This window comes from Triturus cristatus, chromosome 7, assembly GCF_964204655.1.
Source record: "Triturus cristatus chromosome 7, aTriCri1.1, whole genome shotgun sequence".
Classification (NCBI taxonomy): domain Eukaryota; kingdom Metazoa; phylum Chordata; class Amphibia; order Caudata; family Salamandridae; genus Triturus; species Triturus cristatus.
This window is the reverse complement of record NC_140590.1, coordinates 638,798,237-638,815,198: the sequence shown is the minus strand read 5'-3', so window position 1 is coordinate 638,815,198 and position 16,962 is coordinate 638,798,237. Positions and strand designations below refer to the sequence as shown.

At 45.7% G+C, this 16,962-nt stretch overlaps 1 protein-coding gene across 3 annotated transcripts in view; it reads right to left on the bottom strand.

The window, feature by feature from the left end:
* HELZ (helicase with zinc finger) overlaps positions 1-16,962 on the bottom strand; it is a 2,003,166-nt gene that overhangs the window by 1,770,084 nt on the left and 216,120 nt on the right. For all 3 annotated transcript variants that reach the window (XM_085617266.1, XM_085617269.1, XM_085617268.1), the window contains exon 4: positions 14,490-14,526. In XM_085617266.1, coding sequence (XP_085473392.1) covers positions 14,490-14,526 — 37 coding nt within the window. The remainder of the gene's footprint in view (positions 1-14,489; positions 14,527-16,962) is intronic.

The following is a 16,962-nucleotide window of genomic DNA, read 5'->3' as shown; positions in this document are numbered from 1 at the left end:
CAGCTACAGCCCGAACGGCTGAACAGAATTACTTGAAATTTGGCAGAGAGGTAGTCCTCAGGTCAAGGAAGTGCCTTTTGTAGGTTTGGTGTAAATCTGTTCAGTAGATTCTGAGAAAATAGCCTTTAAATCAATATATATATCTGAGCCAGCTTACGGTGCGCTTACCGTACGCGTACGGTGACGTGCGCGATTCTGATTGGCTCTTAGATCTTAGTAAACATTCGAATCGGCAGAAACCAGGAAGCGGCGGCCGCCATTTTCTCTCTCGCACTCTGAGTGGGGCAGCATAAATGAAGCCCAAAAATGTGTAAAGGGGCAGTATATTGAGATAATCACCCAGCAATGATATACGGGCCCCCAAACAACCCACAAGGCCAAAAAAAAAATTTTTTTTTTTTTCGAAAAATCGCCGATTACGCTTACCGTACGCGTACGGTAAAATTTTTTTTAAAAAAAATAAAGTATCCACACTCTCCCCACCCCATGTGCATGGCTTATCAATCAAATGAAAACAATAAACAAAACATTTCACAACGATGCGCATAATATGTCCCCCATGTGCGCACGGTGCGCGAAGCGCATCGTGCGTACATGGCCCATCTCGCATAATGTGGGCACGCGGTGCGCGCAGCGCACCGCGTGACCACCGTGCGTGCATGGCACTAACTGCGTAAAGTGGGCGCGCGAAGCGCACCGCGTGCTCACTGTGCGCGCACGGAACGAACTGCGTTAACTGGGCGCGCACGGCACGAATGGCGTAAAGTAAGTTAGCATTTAAAAAACCGTACAAATTCATTGAAAAAACCATAGGTTTCACACACGTTATAGTTAGGAATTAGCATTTAAAAAACCTTGCAAATTCACTGAAAAAACCATAGGTTTCACACATTTTATAGTTCGCTGTAGATTTTACTGATAAAAAACCAATGAAATTCCCCCGTTATAGTTACTGTAGGCAGCTATAACTCACGCGACCGTAATCCTCTGCTGATGACATATGTGTCTTTATGAAAAAAAATATTTGTAATATATGTATAGCTAAAATTTAATGGAAGAAGACATGGGCAAATAAGTGTCTAAATACAGTATTAGCATCAGCAGAGGATTGCGGTCGCGTGAGTTATAGTTGCCTACAGTAACTATAACGGGGGAATTTCATTGGTTTTTTATCAGTAAAATCTACAGCTAACTATAACATGTGTGAAACCTATGGTTTTTTCAGTGAATATATATATATATATATATATATATATATATATATATACACATACACATACATATGGAGATACATATATGTTTGTCACATATATGATTGTTTCCGGGGTCCCGCGCATGGGCGGGAATATTCTAGTGCTTATGACTATTGATGAGGATCCCCTGGAAGAGAATGAAGGGAGACCCTGGGCCAAATTAGGATGCAGGGAGCAGATAGCAGGGGACCCCCGGGTCTTCGCCCTTCCTGTGTGGCTGCCCTAGGATACACAGCCAGCGCAGGATGATCTGAGGAAATGATAGAGACCCAACAGATCCTAAAGGAGGGTTAAGATAGTGGCCTGGGTGGATCGATCCCTCTGTCTTTGGAGGCCTGCGACAGGCATAGGAGATAACTAACCCCTCTTCCCGAGTCTCCAGCCGACCGACTACACAAGTCCATTCACGCTACCTCACCCTCTGGGGTTAGACTGTTGGGCGGGCCAGATGCAAGGGAGAAACAACCCGACAGATAACCAACTACACTTGCAAAAGATTATGGCCAAAGATAAGGACCCCAAGCATCCCATGCAGGGGAAAATGGACCGATTCTCGAAAGTCACAACGCTTCCGGCGGAGGCCGCCCAGCCTCCCTCAGACACGGCAGTGCTACTACAGGCAATACATGGCTCCAGAGAGGCACTGGAAGGGAAATAGGGGAGGTTTGGGTCAGGGGCTGCACTCCTACCCAAAGTGTCAGAGCGAGTGACAGAGGTGGAAAGTAGAGTTTCCAAGGTAGAAGACGTGGTTAAAGATCTTCAGAAGGGAGTGATAGACCTCCGAAGCACCACTGCAGAAATGATGTCGCAGCTGGACAATGCAGAAAACAGGACAAAGGAATAATCTCCGATTTGTGGGCTTCCTTGAAGGGAGTGGAAGAGACCAACGCACCGGCATACCTGGCAATCTGGTTTAGGGATATAATCCTGTCTCAACACTTTTCAACATGCTTTGTCATAGAACCGGTGCACTGCGCACTGGGAGCAAGTCCTCGCAGGGCGCCCCTGCCAGACCGCTCATTGCAAAATTCCTTCATTTCTTACACCGAGACATGATTCTGCAGGAAATGCACCACAAAGGCGAGTTTAGACACGAAATCTCCAAGATAACGATCTCCCTGGACTATAGCCGAGATGTCCAAAAACAGCACTGAACATTTGACTCAGTCAATCGTAAACACAGGGCCCTCCTCATACAGAATGTACAACGTTATTCCGCCGTCTTTTTCCCCGCTTGGAATCACAACGCGGTCGTTACAACGACCGCGTTGTGATTCTGCATACCATTACTCCGCAAGTCGGAACAACAACTTGCGGAGGGGAGGCGCTGGAGGTTGGAATAGTATAATTTACTATTCCAACTCCAGTGTGTGCGGACACTAGGGAAGGTGTTGGATTTTAAATCCAACACCTCCTCCCCTCCGCAAGTCGTTCTTCCGACTTGCGGAGTAATGGTATGCGGAATCACAATGCGGTCATTGTAACGACCGCGTTGTGATTCCAAGCGGGGAAAAAGTTGCAGGGTAAATGTTGTTTACCTCCTCATACAATATATGCTTCTTTTCCCGGCCTGGTGAAAACGCACTTCTTTCATTCCCTTGATGATGCATGGACCAGGGTAGAGGAAAGACCGGTCTTCTGCTCTGCAAGAGAAGCCACAATAGACCAACAAAGAGACCAGCCGGCAGAGAAAAGGCACCGGGCCTCGCTACGTGGGAATCACAGAAATGACAGAAAATGCGCCATACAAGAGGAAGAACACCCTATACCTTAATAAAAGCAATCCAAGAACAGAGACGTACAGCAGACACAGACTGGGACCGGGTCAGTGATGGGAAAGGGGATGCACAAAGGGGTAAATTTACAGACATTCACAAAGATTTGGATGACACAGACGTCCTACGGACCAGAAACCACACACACATTGGCTGCCGAGATTTCTGCTTTGGAGCAAGATGAAGAAGTTGGGACGAAGATAGTGCTGGGCGAACCACCAGACCAGATAGTCCCAGAGACAGGCACTTGAGCACCATCTGGGCCCAGTAGGTAGAAGCATAAGCCCGGAGTCAACGGACAGAGTCACTCAACTTGTTAAGCTGATTTACTGGCTGGTTTAAAATGTGTTAAGTGTTTTGAAAGGTTGACAACTGAGTGGGTTTGAAAGGGGAGAGGGGTGAACGACAGACCTCTCTATCCTTACTGGCAAAGTCACTTCTCCAAGATGAGGGGGCCTGCAGCCAAGGGGGGGGGGGATACCGGGGTGGTGGGGTGAGGGGGCAGAGGGGTGGGAAAGGGTTTTGGATACGTTATACCATTGTAGTTTTTTACATGTACGTCGCAAAGGCCATCACAGGAGGAAGTCCCTACTGGGAAGACCGGAATACTGAGAGACAATCCGACCCACAAGGGGTGGAACCCGGTCTTATGGCTGCTGATACGGTAGCCCAAGCCACAGAGTTCACAATGTTGACATGGAATGTTAACGGACTCGGCGATAAAATTAAAAGGGGGTTGGTGATGCAATATATAACAAGCATTGGCATAGCCAACAGGTCTCGCCTTTGGGACCTTATAAGTGTTTAGTTATCCAGCACAATATCCTTGGTGCATAGCTAAACACTTATAAGGTCCCAAAGGAGAGACCCATTGGCAATGCCAATGCTGGTTTTTTTTAACCCGCCCGTTTTCATCCGCCTGGAATTGCCTTCACTTAAGTACAAGTTAATGCAGAAAATACAATCCCATGATTTACTTTTTGCAAATATCCCCTCTTCCCCTTTCAAAGATTAGCATGCAGGACCCTCTCATCCCCTACTCGGAGGACGTCTGAGCTGCGCCCATGCTAGGTGGGTCAGAGGTCTGTGCCTAGCTAGGGCGCGATGCAGACTACTAATGCAAATGTCAGGCAGATCAGAGACTGAACCCCTCAAAACCATTTATAGATAAAAATGCAGATGTAGCCTGCAGTGCCCCCTGAGGCAAACAACCCTCCCCGTCTCCTCCACATCTTGTGGCAGCCTCGTTGGTCCCGGAAATCTATCCGTGGTCCTGCTAAACGTACAGCACTCAAAGGTACCAGCACAGAGAGTCTCACTATCCTGGTACGCTAGCCAGGCTGTTATTTTGGCATTCAAAACCAGGGGCATGCTGCCCCCCCCCCCCCCCCCCCCACATCCATCCAACCTCACTTCCTTCTCCAGTTTAAAAACAAAATCCCCAGCCGCGAGGCAGAGGAATGCTCTTTCATAGAAGTTGCGGAAGCTGCAGGAGTCGGGCTGCCGTTTGTGCTGTTGTTGCCATGAAGATGCATGGGACTGCCCTGTACTCTGTCTGCCTGCTGCAGACCCTCACCCTGCTCCTCCTTCCCCGTTTGCACCCTGCAGCCGCCTCATCCACCTCCAGCAGAGAGTCGCTCGGGAGGGTTAAACAAGGCTTTTTACTAGTGTATTTGTTTACCGTCCGCGCGCGTACTATAATGCACGGCTGCCAGCATGGAGTCACGCAAATGAAGGTAATTGTGAGGAATTGTTAAACGTATTTAACAACATTTCCCAAGTACAGTTCAGTCAGAATAATATAATGTTATGGGGGGGTGTCAAGAATTGTCATCATATAAAAGTAGGTTTTGTAGGAGGCCGGGTCTACTGCCATTTAGCTTGCAGGGTTCCCAGCGGCAGTCTGCAGAGGAGCGCGTTGCGAGGGACACTGCAAGGCCACTGGGGCTGAGCTAAGCACTGCAGCAGTCCAGAGCCAGGGAGCTGCCGGAGGGGGGGAGGGGGGGGGGGGGAGGAGGGGTGGCGGGAAGCGCACGCTTGTGTTATGCAGTCATTTGTAAAACAAGCCCGGGAGTGGAATGCAGCTGGCACAGTGTGGGGCCGCTGCTCGCTCCCGAGAAGGCTAGGCCAGGGCACAGAGAAGGCGGGGCATGCACCCGCCTTGGACCAATTGCGTGCTGTCTTTCTTTGAAAGACGCATGCAAAGGCTAATTGCAGGAGCAAAAAAAAAAAGCACACGCACAGTGTGTGTTTAGCGTGGAAAAGCCCTTACTAAAAGTCTCCCAGAGCAGCGAATGCGCGCTGGCTCAGGTAAGACCTAAAAAAGGATACACCCAGATATAGTGATGCTTCAGGAAACACACCTACAGGGCACATAATGTAACTTTCTTGATTGGGGTACATACACAGTACTGGCGCACACACAGGATTTATCAGGGGGTCACAGGGAGTAGCTTATATTAAGAACCCCCCCCCCCCCCCCTTTAAAACGGCACGTCTCTGGCAGGATCCCATCAGTAGATATGTGGGAGTTATGGGGCAATAGGGCAGAAGAGAAGTGACTTTGATATGCGTCTATGCACCACCCAAGCTCCAGGCACCCACTCTTAGTAAAATCACAGAGATCCTGTTATAAACCCCCTCAACCCTCCATGTAATGAAGGTGACTTCAAAGATGCCATTAACCAGTCACTGGAAAACTCCCAGGGATGGGCTGGAGGGTCCACGGCCATCACCTCGCTGTCACGATTTGCTGATACACTCGGACTGGTTGACCAGTGGCGGACAGAACATCACCAAAACACACAATTCTCCTACAACTCCAGCGCACATAATGTATATTACAGGCTAGATTATTGGTACCGGGGGACGAACTAAATGAGATAGAAGTGCTGTTTTTTGTCGAGGGGTCTCTCTGACCACTCCCTACTTATAGTAGAATAGGTACACGGGGCCTCAGATCTCAAACTGAATGGCGTCTCAGTGCCTGGGACCTACAGGACAGCAAAATCTTAAAGGAGTTGCTGTCCGACACAAATAGATTTCCGGGATAGTGAGAATTCAGTCCCATCTGAGGTGATGGTATGGGAGGCCTACAAGACAGTGCTATGCGATAGGGCCCAAAACCGCACTGCAAGGGAAAAGAAAAATAGAGTTAAAACCCTAGAAGCCCTAGAACGCCTAATATTACTCCTTGAAAGCCAGGTAATCCAAAACAGGGACCCCAAGCTTGCCCGGCAACTTGACACCCTGAGACAAGAATACAGGGAAATAGCTATGGAAATCACTCAAAAGCAGAGACTGGCAAAACTACACTGCCTATACGAGGTGAGTGACAAGGCAGGGAAACTGCTAGCCTGGCTAAGCAAAAAGGAACAAGATAGATGGATACGGGAGATCGCAGAGAGCCAGGATAGCATTTACACTACAGATAACCAGATAGTTGGGACATTCGCCGGCTACTACCCAGACTTTTACAAGGCTCGCCCCCTGTAGGAACATTGAAATCAACAACTACATGTCCGGGATTCAGACCCCGGCGTTCGGTGAAAAAGAGTTGCTTGATTTAGAAACTGACATAACCCTTAAAGAAATACAACAGGAAGTGGTGAAACAGACAGGGAGAGACACCTGGCCCGAACAGACTACCAGCTGAACTATAGAAGCGCTGCATAGACCTCCTAGGGCCCCACTTGCTGTGCTTGTTTAAAGACGCACATAAAGAGGGTATCCTGCCCCCACACCCAAGGTCAGCAACGATTGTGGTAAAACAAAGATGGCAAATCACACAAATGTGACTCGTATTGTCCCATCTCCCTACTAAATACGGAAGTGAAAATATTAGTCACAATCCTAGCTACCTGTTTGCTTAAATATATTTCATATCTCATCCATGATGACCAATCTGGCTTCATGCCCCGGTGCGCCAGGAGTCTAAATCTCCTTAGGGCCCACAACTGGGTGATGGCAGTGAAAGGCCGCGATAAACTACACATATTCCGATCATTGGACCCCGAGAAAGCGTTTGACGCTCTGCACTGGCCGTTTTCAGAATGCACACCTGCCAGGTTTGGCATAGGCCCTGAGTTCCGTAGCTGGATAGCACTACTTTGTAACATGCCAACCGCCACAGTTCGAGTAAACGGGAGGACGTCGCCACTCTTCCTCATCAGATACGGTACGAAACAAGGATGTCCTCTGTCACCACTCCTCTTCGCACTCACTCAAGTCCCTTGCTTGTAACATTCGACAACAACCAAAAATGTATGGTTTTAAGATAACACCCAACAACGAGGAGGCAGAAAAGATTTCCCTCTACGTTGATGACGTGCTGCTATATATCACTAATCCTAATAATACTCACCCAGTCCTGTTCAATACCATACAGGAGTATGGACGACACTCCAGATATAGGATAAATTGGAACAAGTTTACACTATATAGTCCAAGCCCAGGCCCTGGATAAAATGCAGCTGCCTGGAGACCTTAGAGTGGCAGAGGAAGGTTTCCAGTACCGGGGAATTTTCATCACCACACAAAGTGAGATGCAGACACCGTAACCTGGGATTGGTCCTGCAGAAATTCAAATAGGAAGCGGCGAGATTTAGGGAGCTCCCCCTTTCTTTACTCGGAGAAGCAGCTATTTTTAAAATAATTACCCTTCCACAGTTGCTTTACACACTCCAGAACACGTACCACCCCATCCCCGATCAGTCCTCACCGGGTTGGAAAGAGACATCGGATCTCTCTTATGGTAGGGAGGACTCCCCGAAATAGTGCTGAAGACGCCAGACGTAGAGGCATACTACTGGGCCTCCCATCTTATCCCCATTAACGAATAGACGCTCTGGGCACGAAACCACCCCACATACCGACTAGAAAGAGATCTGATGTCGCCACACACACACCTACACTACCTTTATGGCGGGAAGGGTACTTCTCAATTATTGCCGGCAGCAAAAATCACCATGGAGGCATGAGAGACAGTCACAAAGGCCACTGGGTGGACAAACAGGGTCACAAAGGCCTGGGAGTCTGGGTGTAGGTGAAAATTCTGAGAGTTGCGGAAATTAAAAGGATTTGAGGCATGGGATCTCCTAGACATCTCCACAATTGGAGATGTCCTGTAAAGAGGGACATTCAAAACATGGCCTAAAATCAGTCAGGAATATGGACTACATAAATTCCAGTTCATCAAGTACGCACGGCCGCGCCATGCATGGCAGACACAGGACATCTCGTGCACAGATATACCGAAGTACCAGGGGTGTAACAAAGGCCCCCACAGCCTTGGCGTTGCCGGAGGTGGGGCGAGCTACAGGGGGCCCCCCCAACGCACGGTACAGTAATTGACAGCATGGTCCGCGCATCACGCTGGGACGCAGTTGAAAAGTTATGCTCCAGTCTCCTCAAATGAATGAAATGCTCCATGGTGAGTGGTGTGTGCACACCGCTTTGTGGTCTTCAGCCTCAGGGTGGGGCAGCCTGGGCTGGAATGTTCATGCGCAGTGAGGCAGTGGGCCGGTGGGTCCAGGGCACTGAGACTGTGAGGGAGGCCATAATTAAAATCGCGGTCCTAGTCCCTTCTTCTTACGTACTGGTGATTTTTTTTTTTACATATGTCCCATTAGCCTGCGTCTTACCCAATGATTGTGTGCGTGCGTGCTGCCGTGGTTTCCAGAGTTTGGGGACCAAAAGGGTTCTGTGGCCATGCTTTTATTTCCAACTGTGGACGACGGCTCCATTCTCTCTCCACGTGCAGCAAAGCCTTATGTGCCACGTTTTATTGATGTTTTCCAACTCAGCTGACAGCAATTGGGTTGGGGGAATACATTTTCTTGCCCTGGAGTACTTTCTTGGGTATAAACAACAAATGTTAGAGATATGAAAACAGCTGACCCATTCAAAATGTGTCTGCTGCTCTAAAGCAGCGTTTTAATCATGCACGGTGCTGTAGCCCGACTTTAGGCAGAAGAGACATCATGTTTTTAATTTACACTCTAAAGCTTTTTAAAGACGTGACGACGACCTCTGCAGCTGCGCGTTTTATCAGTATACCGAGCTTTTGTAGGCGAGCCTTTTCTGTGCAATCATTTTAAATGCAGCCCAGTTTAGCCTGTTTGCAGCCCTGCAAGGGCATTAGATTGATTGAAGTTTTTTTTTTAGGGTCCCGTGACTCCGGTCGCTGCAAGGGAGGGGTTGGTTGGGGTTCCTATGGGGGTTGTGATGGCACTGCTTTTTTGGAGGTTGCTTGCTGCTACTATGTACATCGGAGTGGGCCCACGCCTCAGGATGTCTATGCGGCCTCTTGCCAGGGCCTCCTTTATTTTCCCCAGGTCACGATTGCTGCCTCTTATTAGGTTGCCATTACTGGATGGTTGATTGTTGCAACCAATTAAGGGCCGATGCCAGAGACGTTTTAAGGCATGGGCAAAGAGGACTCTGGCCCAGGGTCCCAGCCTTTCAGGGGGCCCGTGATAGAACCTGCTCTGTTCTGTATAGTCTTGCTTGACCTGATGGCTTTGAATGATTCTTAAACAGATTGTTTTAAATACCATTTCCCTTTGCTTTATTTTCACTGTGGGGGATATATGTGTCTATTAAATTTTTTAGAGAAATGTTGTGTTTATGTTTCATGCAACATCCATAAAATAGATTCTTTTGGATCAAATCATGAGCTCAAATATGGGAAATGGGAGTGTGTCAGAGATTATTTGCCATTATATTAGCGAGCAGCTGCTGTGTTACAATATTGAAAACACACAACACTGTCCCTGAATATTCCATGTAAACACATTTAGAATTTGGACAAATGGGTCTGTGCACTGTCGGTGACTTGGCCAAAGAGGGCATGAAAGAACGGAAATCGAATCAAATTCAAAACGGTTCCTTACAGGGGCCCTCAAAATATGCTAGGTCCAGGGCCCCCAGAATCCTTAGGAAGTCCCTGGCACCGCCATATGTGAATATGATGGCCCCAATTACAACGTGCGCTGGCACGTCTTGGCCCACGGAAAAGACATTAGTTTACAAAGTTCAGCAAAAAAGCTAATTTTAGGAAAGGGACAAAATGTTTGAACTCTGCATCAATGTTCCTGAGGTTATATGAAATGCTACAGGCACTGTACATCAGTTCTCTTTGTATTACAAGTGTGCTCACATCACATTCCCTCAATGTGAAATATTGCCTTAGGGAAAGAGCATCCTGATGCAGAAACAAACCCTACATCTAATCCACACATCTTTTAGTAAATAAAGGTTGACAAATTCTGAATTGCCCGAAATTCACAGAATTAGGAGTTGGTTGAACCCATAAAGCCTTTTTCAAATGCAAGCTTGAGGTTTGTGGGGAGTGGGCAGTCTGGCATTTATTTTAATATGTACTACACTACTCTAACATGTAAGAGAAATTGGTAGTATTCAGAAGTACCACACACTATTGATAGCATCAACTTCTTCCGTAGACTGCCTAATGTCAAAATAGCAAATATGCTTGCTTCATCTCATCAAGACTGGGGTCCAACCAGATGAGCAGCGTGACAAAGCCTAAATTATAATCAATAGCATGTTTTTAAAAAAGTATTCATCACTCACACGGGAGGTAATAATTTCCATCTCCTACATTATTTACCAGAAAACTCATGAGAAATATGTTGAATGAACTTGGACACTCCTGCAGGGAGTAACAGAATGTAAATAATGTTAGCCCAGCAGAGTGTCTTAAAATGCTGAGGTCAAGTGGGTGGTAATGGTGGCTTCCTTAAATTTGAAAAACACTCCAGGTATTTTTCTCAGCAGTTGGCATTAATGATGACAATCTGTTCCGTAGAGCTGCTGGGACAGTTTCAAGCTATTGTACATCAATATATATTCTAATTCAGACCCTACTTAGATGTTCTTTGACCTTCAGCGATAGCCAGTTCCTGAGACAATAGGACTGCTCCTTGGCATTGTTCCGATTGCTGCCTCCGTTAAATAATCTGCTCTTGACAATGTTGCAAATGGCACACTTTTATATGTTAAGTGTTTCCCACTGTCTTAGAACTTGAGCAAGATAATATAGAGGTATTTAATTAAATGTCGGAAGTTTCAAATTGAAAATACCAGATTTTTGGGTGGTTGGGCAAAATAATAGGTGGTGGGCCGGGGGGGGGGGCACCATGTACTTCGCAGGGGGGCACCCTCAAGTTTAGTTATGGCACTGCAGAGTTAACGCCACTTGAGGGGAGAGACTACTGCTGGAAGAGCTCGTAGAGAAGGCAGTCTCCCTCACATATAAAACCATATAAAACCATATAAAACCATAAAGAACAACAAAACACACAACTTACATCTAAGGAATAAATGGGAGAAAGACATAGGGCCTTTGGAAGACGGACTGGGAGGAAGCCCTAATGCATCCCAGAGAGCTGGCCATTAAAGCAAGGCTATGCCTTGTACAATACAAGATTCTACATAGAGTATACTACAACAGAGAGAAGCTCCACAAGATGGGCAGGGCAGCGAAACCAAACTGCCTCGCATGTAAAGACACCAAAGGTGATTTTTATCATACAATATGGTTATGCCCCACCATACAAGCCTACTGGATAGCCATAGTTAGAACACTAGGAGAGATATTAGAGGTGACATTACCGCTTGACCCTGGATTCGTTCTCAAGGGGATCCTGAGCAAGGTAGATGTGCCTAGAACACTACTGTTCTTTACCTCCCTGGGCCTGGCGGTGGCGAAACGTGACATGGCCAGGCGATGGGAGAGGAGGGGGGAGGGGGGAATGCCCACAGTGCAGGACTGGATCAGGAAAATTGACCTATATATGGCTGCCAAGTGTACCACATAGCTGAGAAGGGGTTGACCTAAAAAATGTGATAGAGTTTGGGGGCCATGGAGACGATACTATGGACTAGACCTCTGGGACCAGATAGCGTCATTAGCCGAGCAGAATACCACAACCGAACAGAGACCCACACTAGACGAGTGCACCGCATGTTACCCTTACTAGCAGACTTTAGGACAAAGAGTGCCCTCACAGAATATAATGACCATAAAATAATCCCAACAGGCAGTGGCAGCTCCTCCATAGGGGCGTTTGGGCCCCGCCTCACCAAGAGGCAGAAATATAAATGGTAATAACTACCATTTTATGTTTCTGCTTCTCGCACTGCGAGAAAGCAGAAGTGCCTGGTTGGGGGTGGGCGGTCTTGCTCGAGGGAGGGGGCGCGCGGGGGGGGAGAAGGGGGGGGGGGAGAGAGTGGCTTGCCCACTGTTGTGCATACTGACTGTTTGGTCAGCCCCAGTATGCACAACAGTGGGCAAGCCACTACCCCCCTGCCCTCGAGCAGGACCACCCACTCTCCCTTTTCTCTATGTAGGCTGCTGCATGCAGCAGTCTACATAGAGAAAATGGCCCGGCTGGGGCGCTCTCAGATTAGCCTCACCATTTGTGATTGAGGGAGGGAGGGAGGGAGGCGGCCTTTCCTGATGACGAGGAGAGCTGCAGCCGGCCCGGAATTGGAAGAAGCAGGAGTCAGGACCGGACGGCAGGAGTCGGGACCCATCCAGAAGATAGCGCGGGACGGTAAGTTTTATTTCATATATTTTTTTCCATTAAACCCCTCCCGCCTCCCCCTCATCCCCCCCGCGGCACGATGACCCCTTTTCCACCCGCCCGTAATGCCAGCCGCGACTGTTGTGAAATAATTTTACAACTCATGTAACTATCGCGGAAGGCGCTACTGAAAATAAACCCATTAAGTCTGATACAGGGCTCAAAGCAGGCGCAGACCCCTCAAACAAATAAAATGCGAAATAAACAACCATAGGCTGCTTGTATTTCATGAGATAGTTAGTGTACAGACAAATAGGATTTACCTTAACAGAAAACTTGCGTCAGGCAGCGCTCTATGGTGAAGCAGAGCACTGTTGCGGGACCCTATCATGGCTACGCAAAGACCCTACTACAAATAATATTGTGAGCATGAGAAATGCAAGAGCCATAAATATGATTTCAAATGTACAAAACATGTTAGTGGTACCATTTTAGCCGTGCGGTGTAACAGCTAAAAGCACAGTTATTTTTTAACTGAATCCCGCGCTAAAGACACTGCATTAAACTCTACACTGAGACAGCCACTGTACTGGGGCACATGGAGTGCAGAGACATGCGGGGCTCATTTATGCGACTTGCTTTACTGTGGACCTCCAAGAAGTTGGGCAGAAGAGGTCATTAAATGCTTTATAAACCTGTGCCTTGTGATCGGCTGACCCAGGCGCTTTCCCGTTAGTCATAAATAATAATGGCGTCATCGATCTCATAAGCAGTCAAGGGTTTCTTTAATGCGGTCAGTCGTCATTTTCAAACCAGGCACAGCTAATGTTGTCTAGGTAGTCGGCATTTATTCATGGTTAAATTGTATTTCAGAAGTGCAGAGGTGTAGGTAGTATTCTTTGAATCCAGATAAAACGATGGCTGTACTTAATTTAAGTTCCTCTTTGCAGATGAAAAGCTGTGAACATTGTAAATTAAAATGGACACCAATTAGGAAAATAGGGTTAGGTTCGGGTCGGATGTCCCATTTAAATTTGTTTGTTTTCACTAATATGTTATCGTATTGAAGCGCCCTGTTTCATGAAATCAAAAGCCTAAGAAAATTGTACAAGATTACAGAAGTCGCCACCATAGTTTTGACATATAAGGGCTGCACAGCTGCATACAGGAATGTTTGTTTCCAAGAAGATCTTTGCATTGCTTTGATGCGCATACTGCTTAGGGGCTTAGCTTTATATAACATTCCTCTGGACTCTACATCGAGACTCAGATGGCCATAACCCCCCAAATGTCTCCAATAAGTGTGTTCTATTTGTACTACTGTGTATCAGCATAATGTTCCCACCACCTGCTAGCAACATCAAGGCTCAAATATTATGTCTGGTCCCAGCTCCCTCAAACCATGTCAGCACACATATGTCACTAAGGTTGTGTTTAAAAACCATTGTGTGTATGTGGCCATACATGTTATGTTATATGAAATCTCTTTATTGATGTCACAACTACAATTTCACAATTGCTTAATTGACCTTCTTGCTTTCTCCATTGGCTCACTCTTTTTTCAAAATTTACCCCGGGTGAGCACCCCCCCTCCACACCCCCTGAGCCCCTCGTATGACCGTTAGGCACGCTCGCTTTGCTCATTCGCCATTGGGCACTCATCCATAGCTTTTACGCCACACCACTTTCAAATGTCATCAGCCACCACTGCCAACAGGGCAATCTACGGAAGATAAGAGACTGTTAACAATGGATATGTTCTATGTGACTGAAATTGTGGTTTTGTCACTTGTATTCATTTGTTCATATGCAAAATAAAAGTAAAAAAATTTTTTTTTTTAAAACAAGAAATTTATATTTTAACTGCTGTAAGTCTACAAAATATGAAAAGTCTTGACAATGTAACAACATACCATGCCTCGTGTCTTCATCAGCTTGATCATAGTTCCTCTGAAAAAGAAATACATATAAAATAACAGTTACTGTTGCTTGAAAACAGTCTTCATCTACAAGTTTAAATAGTGTAAGTTAGAGGATTACAACACTGGACTGGAATAGCAAATATCTGCGCAAGAGGCACCACAGTTGCCTTCCTGCAAGGGAACAAAGGAATGTTTGCAACCCCTACTGATACTACTGTAATTAGGTAATATATACACACAGCAATAGAAATGCATATTCTCTTAATTGTTTAATGAATTAGACTATTAATCTGAAACAGTTATGCTAAAATGGATATACTACAATAGCAATTCACTATATGAGGACGTTATTCAGTTATCCCTACATTTCATTTTATTTAGTGGTTTTAAAGAAGTCTACATAATTTTTGTTTTTCTAAGATTTCTATGCTTTCCTGAATGTTCCCTACCAGCAGGCAGAGGATGTCCATTATTTTTTTTTAGGGATTTAGTGACATGGATCTTAGCTGCACACCCTCAAAGCTCCATCATTCAGTCCAGCCACTGCTTTATTGTACTGTTTGTACTCCAGATAATCAACCACACTTCAGGCAGAAACCCTAAAATGGGTTTATGTAATGTTTATACCTCAATCTGAAAGGAAATCACTTGTGTGAGTGAGCTTTTATTCACTTCATGTTTGTCTTGGGTATAATTTTGGGCTATGAAGTCCTCAGAAAGACGATTCTACAACCAAAGCTAAGGTGAAGATTTTACGTTCTCATAGAAAGCCTTCTGAAGTTTATTATACGCGTCTGTGGCTAGATTCCCTGCCCTTTAGGCAAAAGAAGCTCTCTCAGAAGAGCCTATAAGTCCCTTTGGCAGATTTCGGAACACTGCCCATTAAGTGCAAATGCTGTGGAGAAAGGAAATTTGTGCTGAAGGATCGACATGAAGGTTTTTATTGCAAATGCTATCATGACGTTAGAAACTCTGGACACAGCAACACTCTGCTTTTATAACAATGCAATGCAGAGAATGGAGGGCCTTAGTATCTTGCAGAGGAAGCGGGCCTGGAAAAATTAGCTATCAATCCTAATAAAATCTAAACAAACAAAGATGATTTTGTTGTAGAAATAAAAACTTTTGGATGGAAATAACTGCAAACTTAGTTCCATCAAAAACTGTGCATGAAATAAGGAGATTTTGGCATTGCTTTGTGAAATATTCCAGAAGCGCCACTGTCCTAGACTGCACAGGAGTTTGAGTCATACAGTCCATTCTTTTGAGATAATGCAATTATTGATCCAGCATAACCCACTTTAAACTATAATAAAGGTTTAACAGGAAAGAGGGAGGCATGTTTATAAACTAAAAGAAAATACCCAAAAAATGACAAGTAAGATCACAGGAATATTTCTTCATCAGCGTATTTGTCTAAATATTCATCAACACTAGAATACAAGTCACAAAGACGTTATGAGCCTGGGGCACAAGGCTTCAGTTCTGGAGTCATTTAAAGCAGCGATGGTTTGGGACATTTCAAGTGACGGCAGATGTTGCTACTTTGCCTCTCGAGAAATTATCCCTGGGCTTGCCTTTTGGCCTTCTGACAACACCCTGAAATGTAGGCAACTATTATACTAGTCACGGTTAAAATAAACCGAACCAATGAGTTTAACAGCAACTGTTCAACATAAATTGTTCTAATATGCGCGCATTTTAAACAAAATAATATTGCAGGGCTTTTATAACGTGCAAGAGAAGATATTCACAGACCTTCTTGCTGCTGAAGTCCTAAAGAAAGATGGTAATAACACGGTCTGACTGATATGAAAATGTAATATGATCTTGGAGAAAGTAATGGCAAGTCGGTAGTTACACTTGATGATGGTGGATTAGTGGTACCAAATGCGGACTCTCGTTCACTGTTTAAGAGGTGGTTTAAGCGACAAGGATAACTGCCTTCATAAGGCATCCTTTGCTTGAGAGGGGCCATACACCTATTAAGGAAAACATCTATATAGTTAACTTTCAAGTAGGATGGTTGTTTGAATGGGGAAACAACTTTCACAAGCTCCTCTAGAAAAGCTGTGATCAACTGGATAGCAAATTAATACACATCCGACAGACATTTGCTGTAAGCAGCGATATCCAGATATACACATCACAGTAAAGAAGGGTGTACAATTTCTTCTTGGCTTTTTTTTGTATCAAACTGTTTTACTGCACACAAGGTTCTGAACATGTTCCACCTGAGGGTCTAAGACAAATCTTTTGAAGAGTCTTTCTCTTACAGGAGAACCACGTCAAACCACCAGAACACAACTAAAAGGAGAAGTCAATTTTACTCTGCTACTTCCGATTCATAATAGGGGAAGGGTTCTCCAAATGGATTAATAATGGCAGGGTACCTTTTGGGATAGCCAACACAAAATGATCCTTAAGGGTGGTATGTTATGGTATGCTAAGAACTAAAGGACAG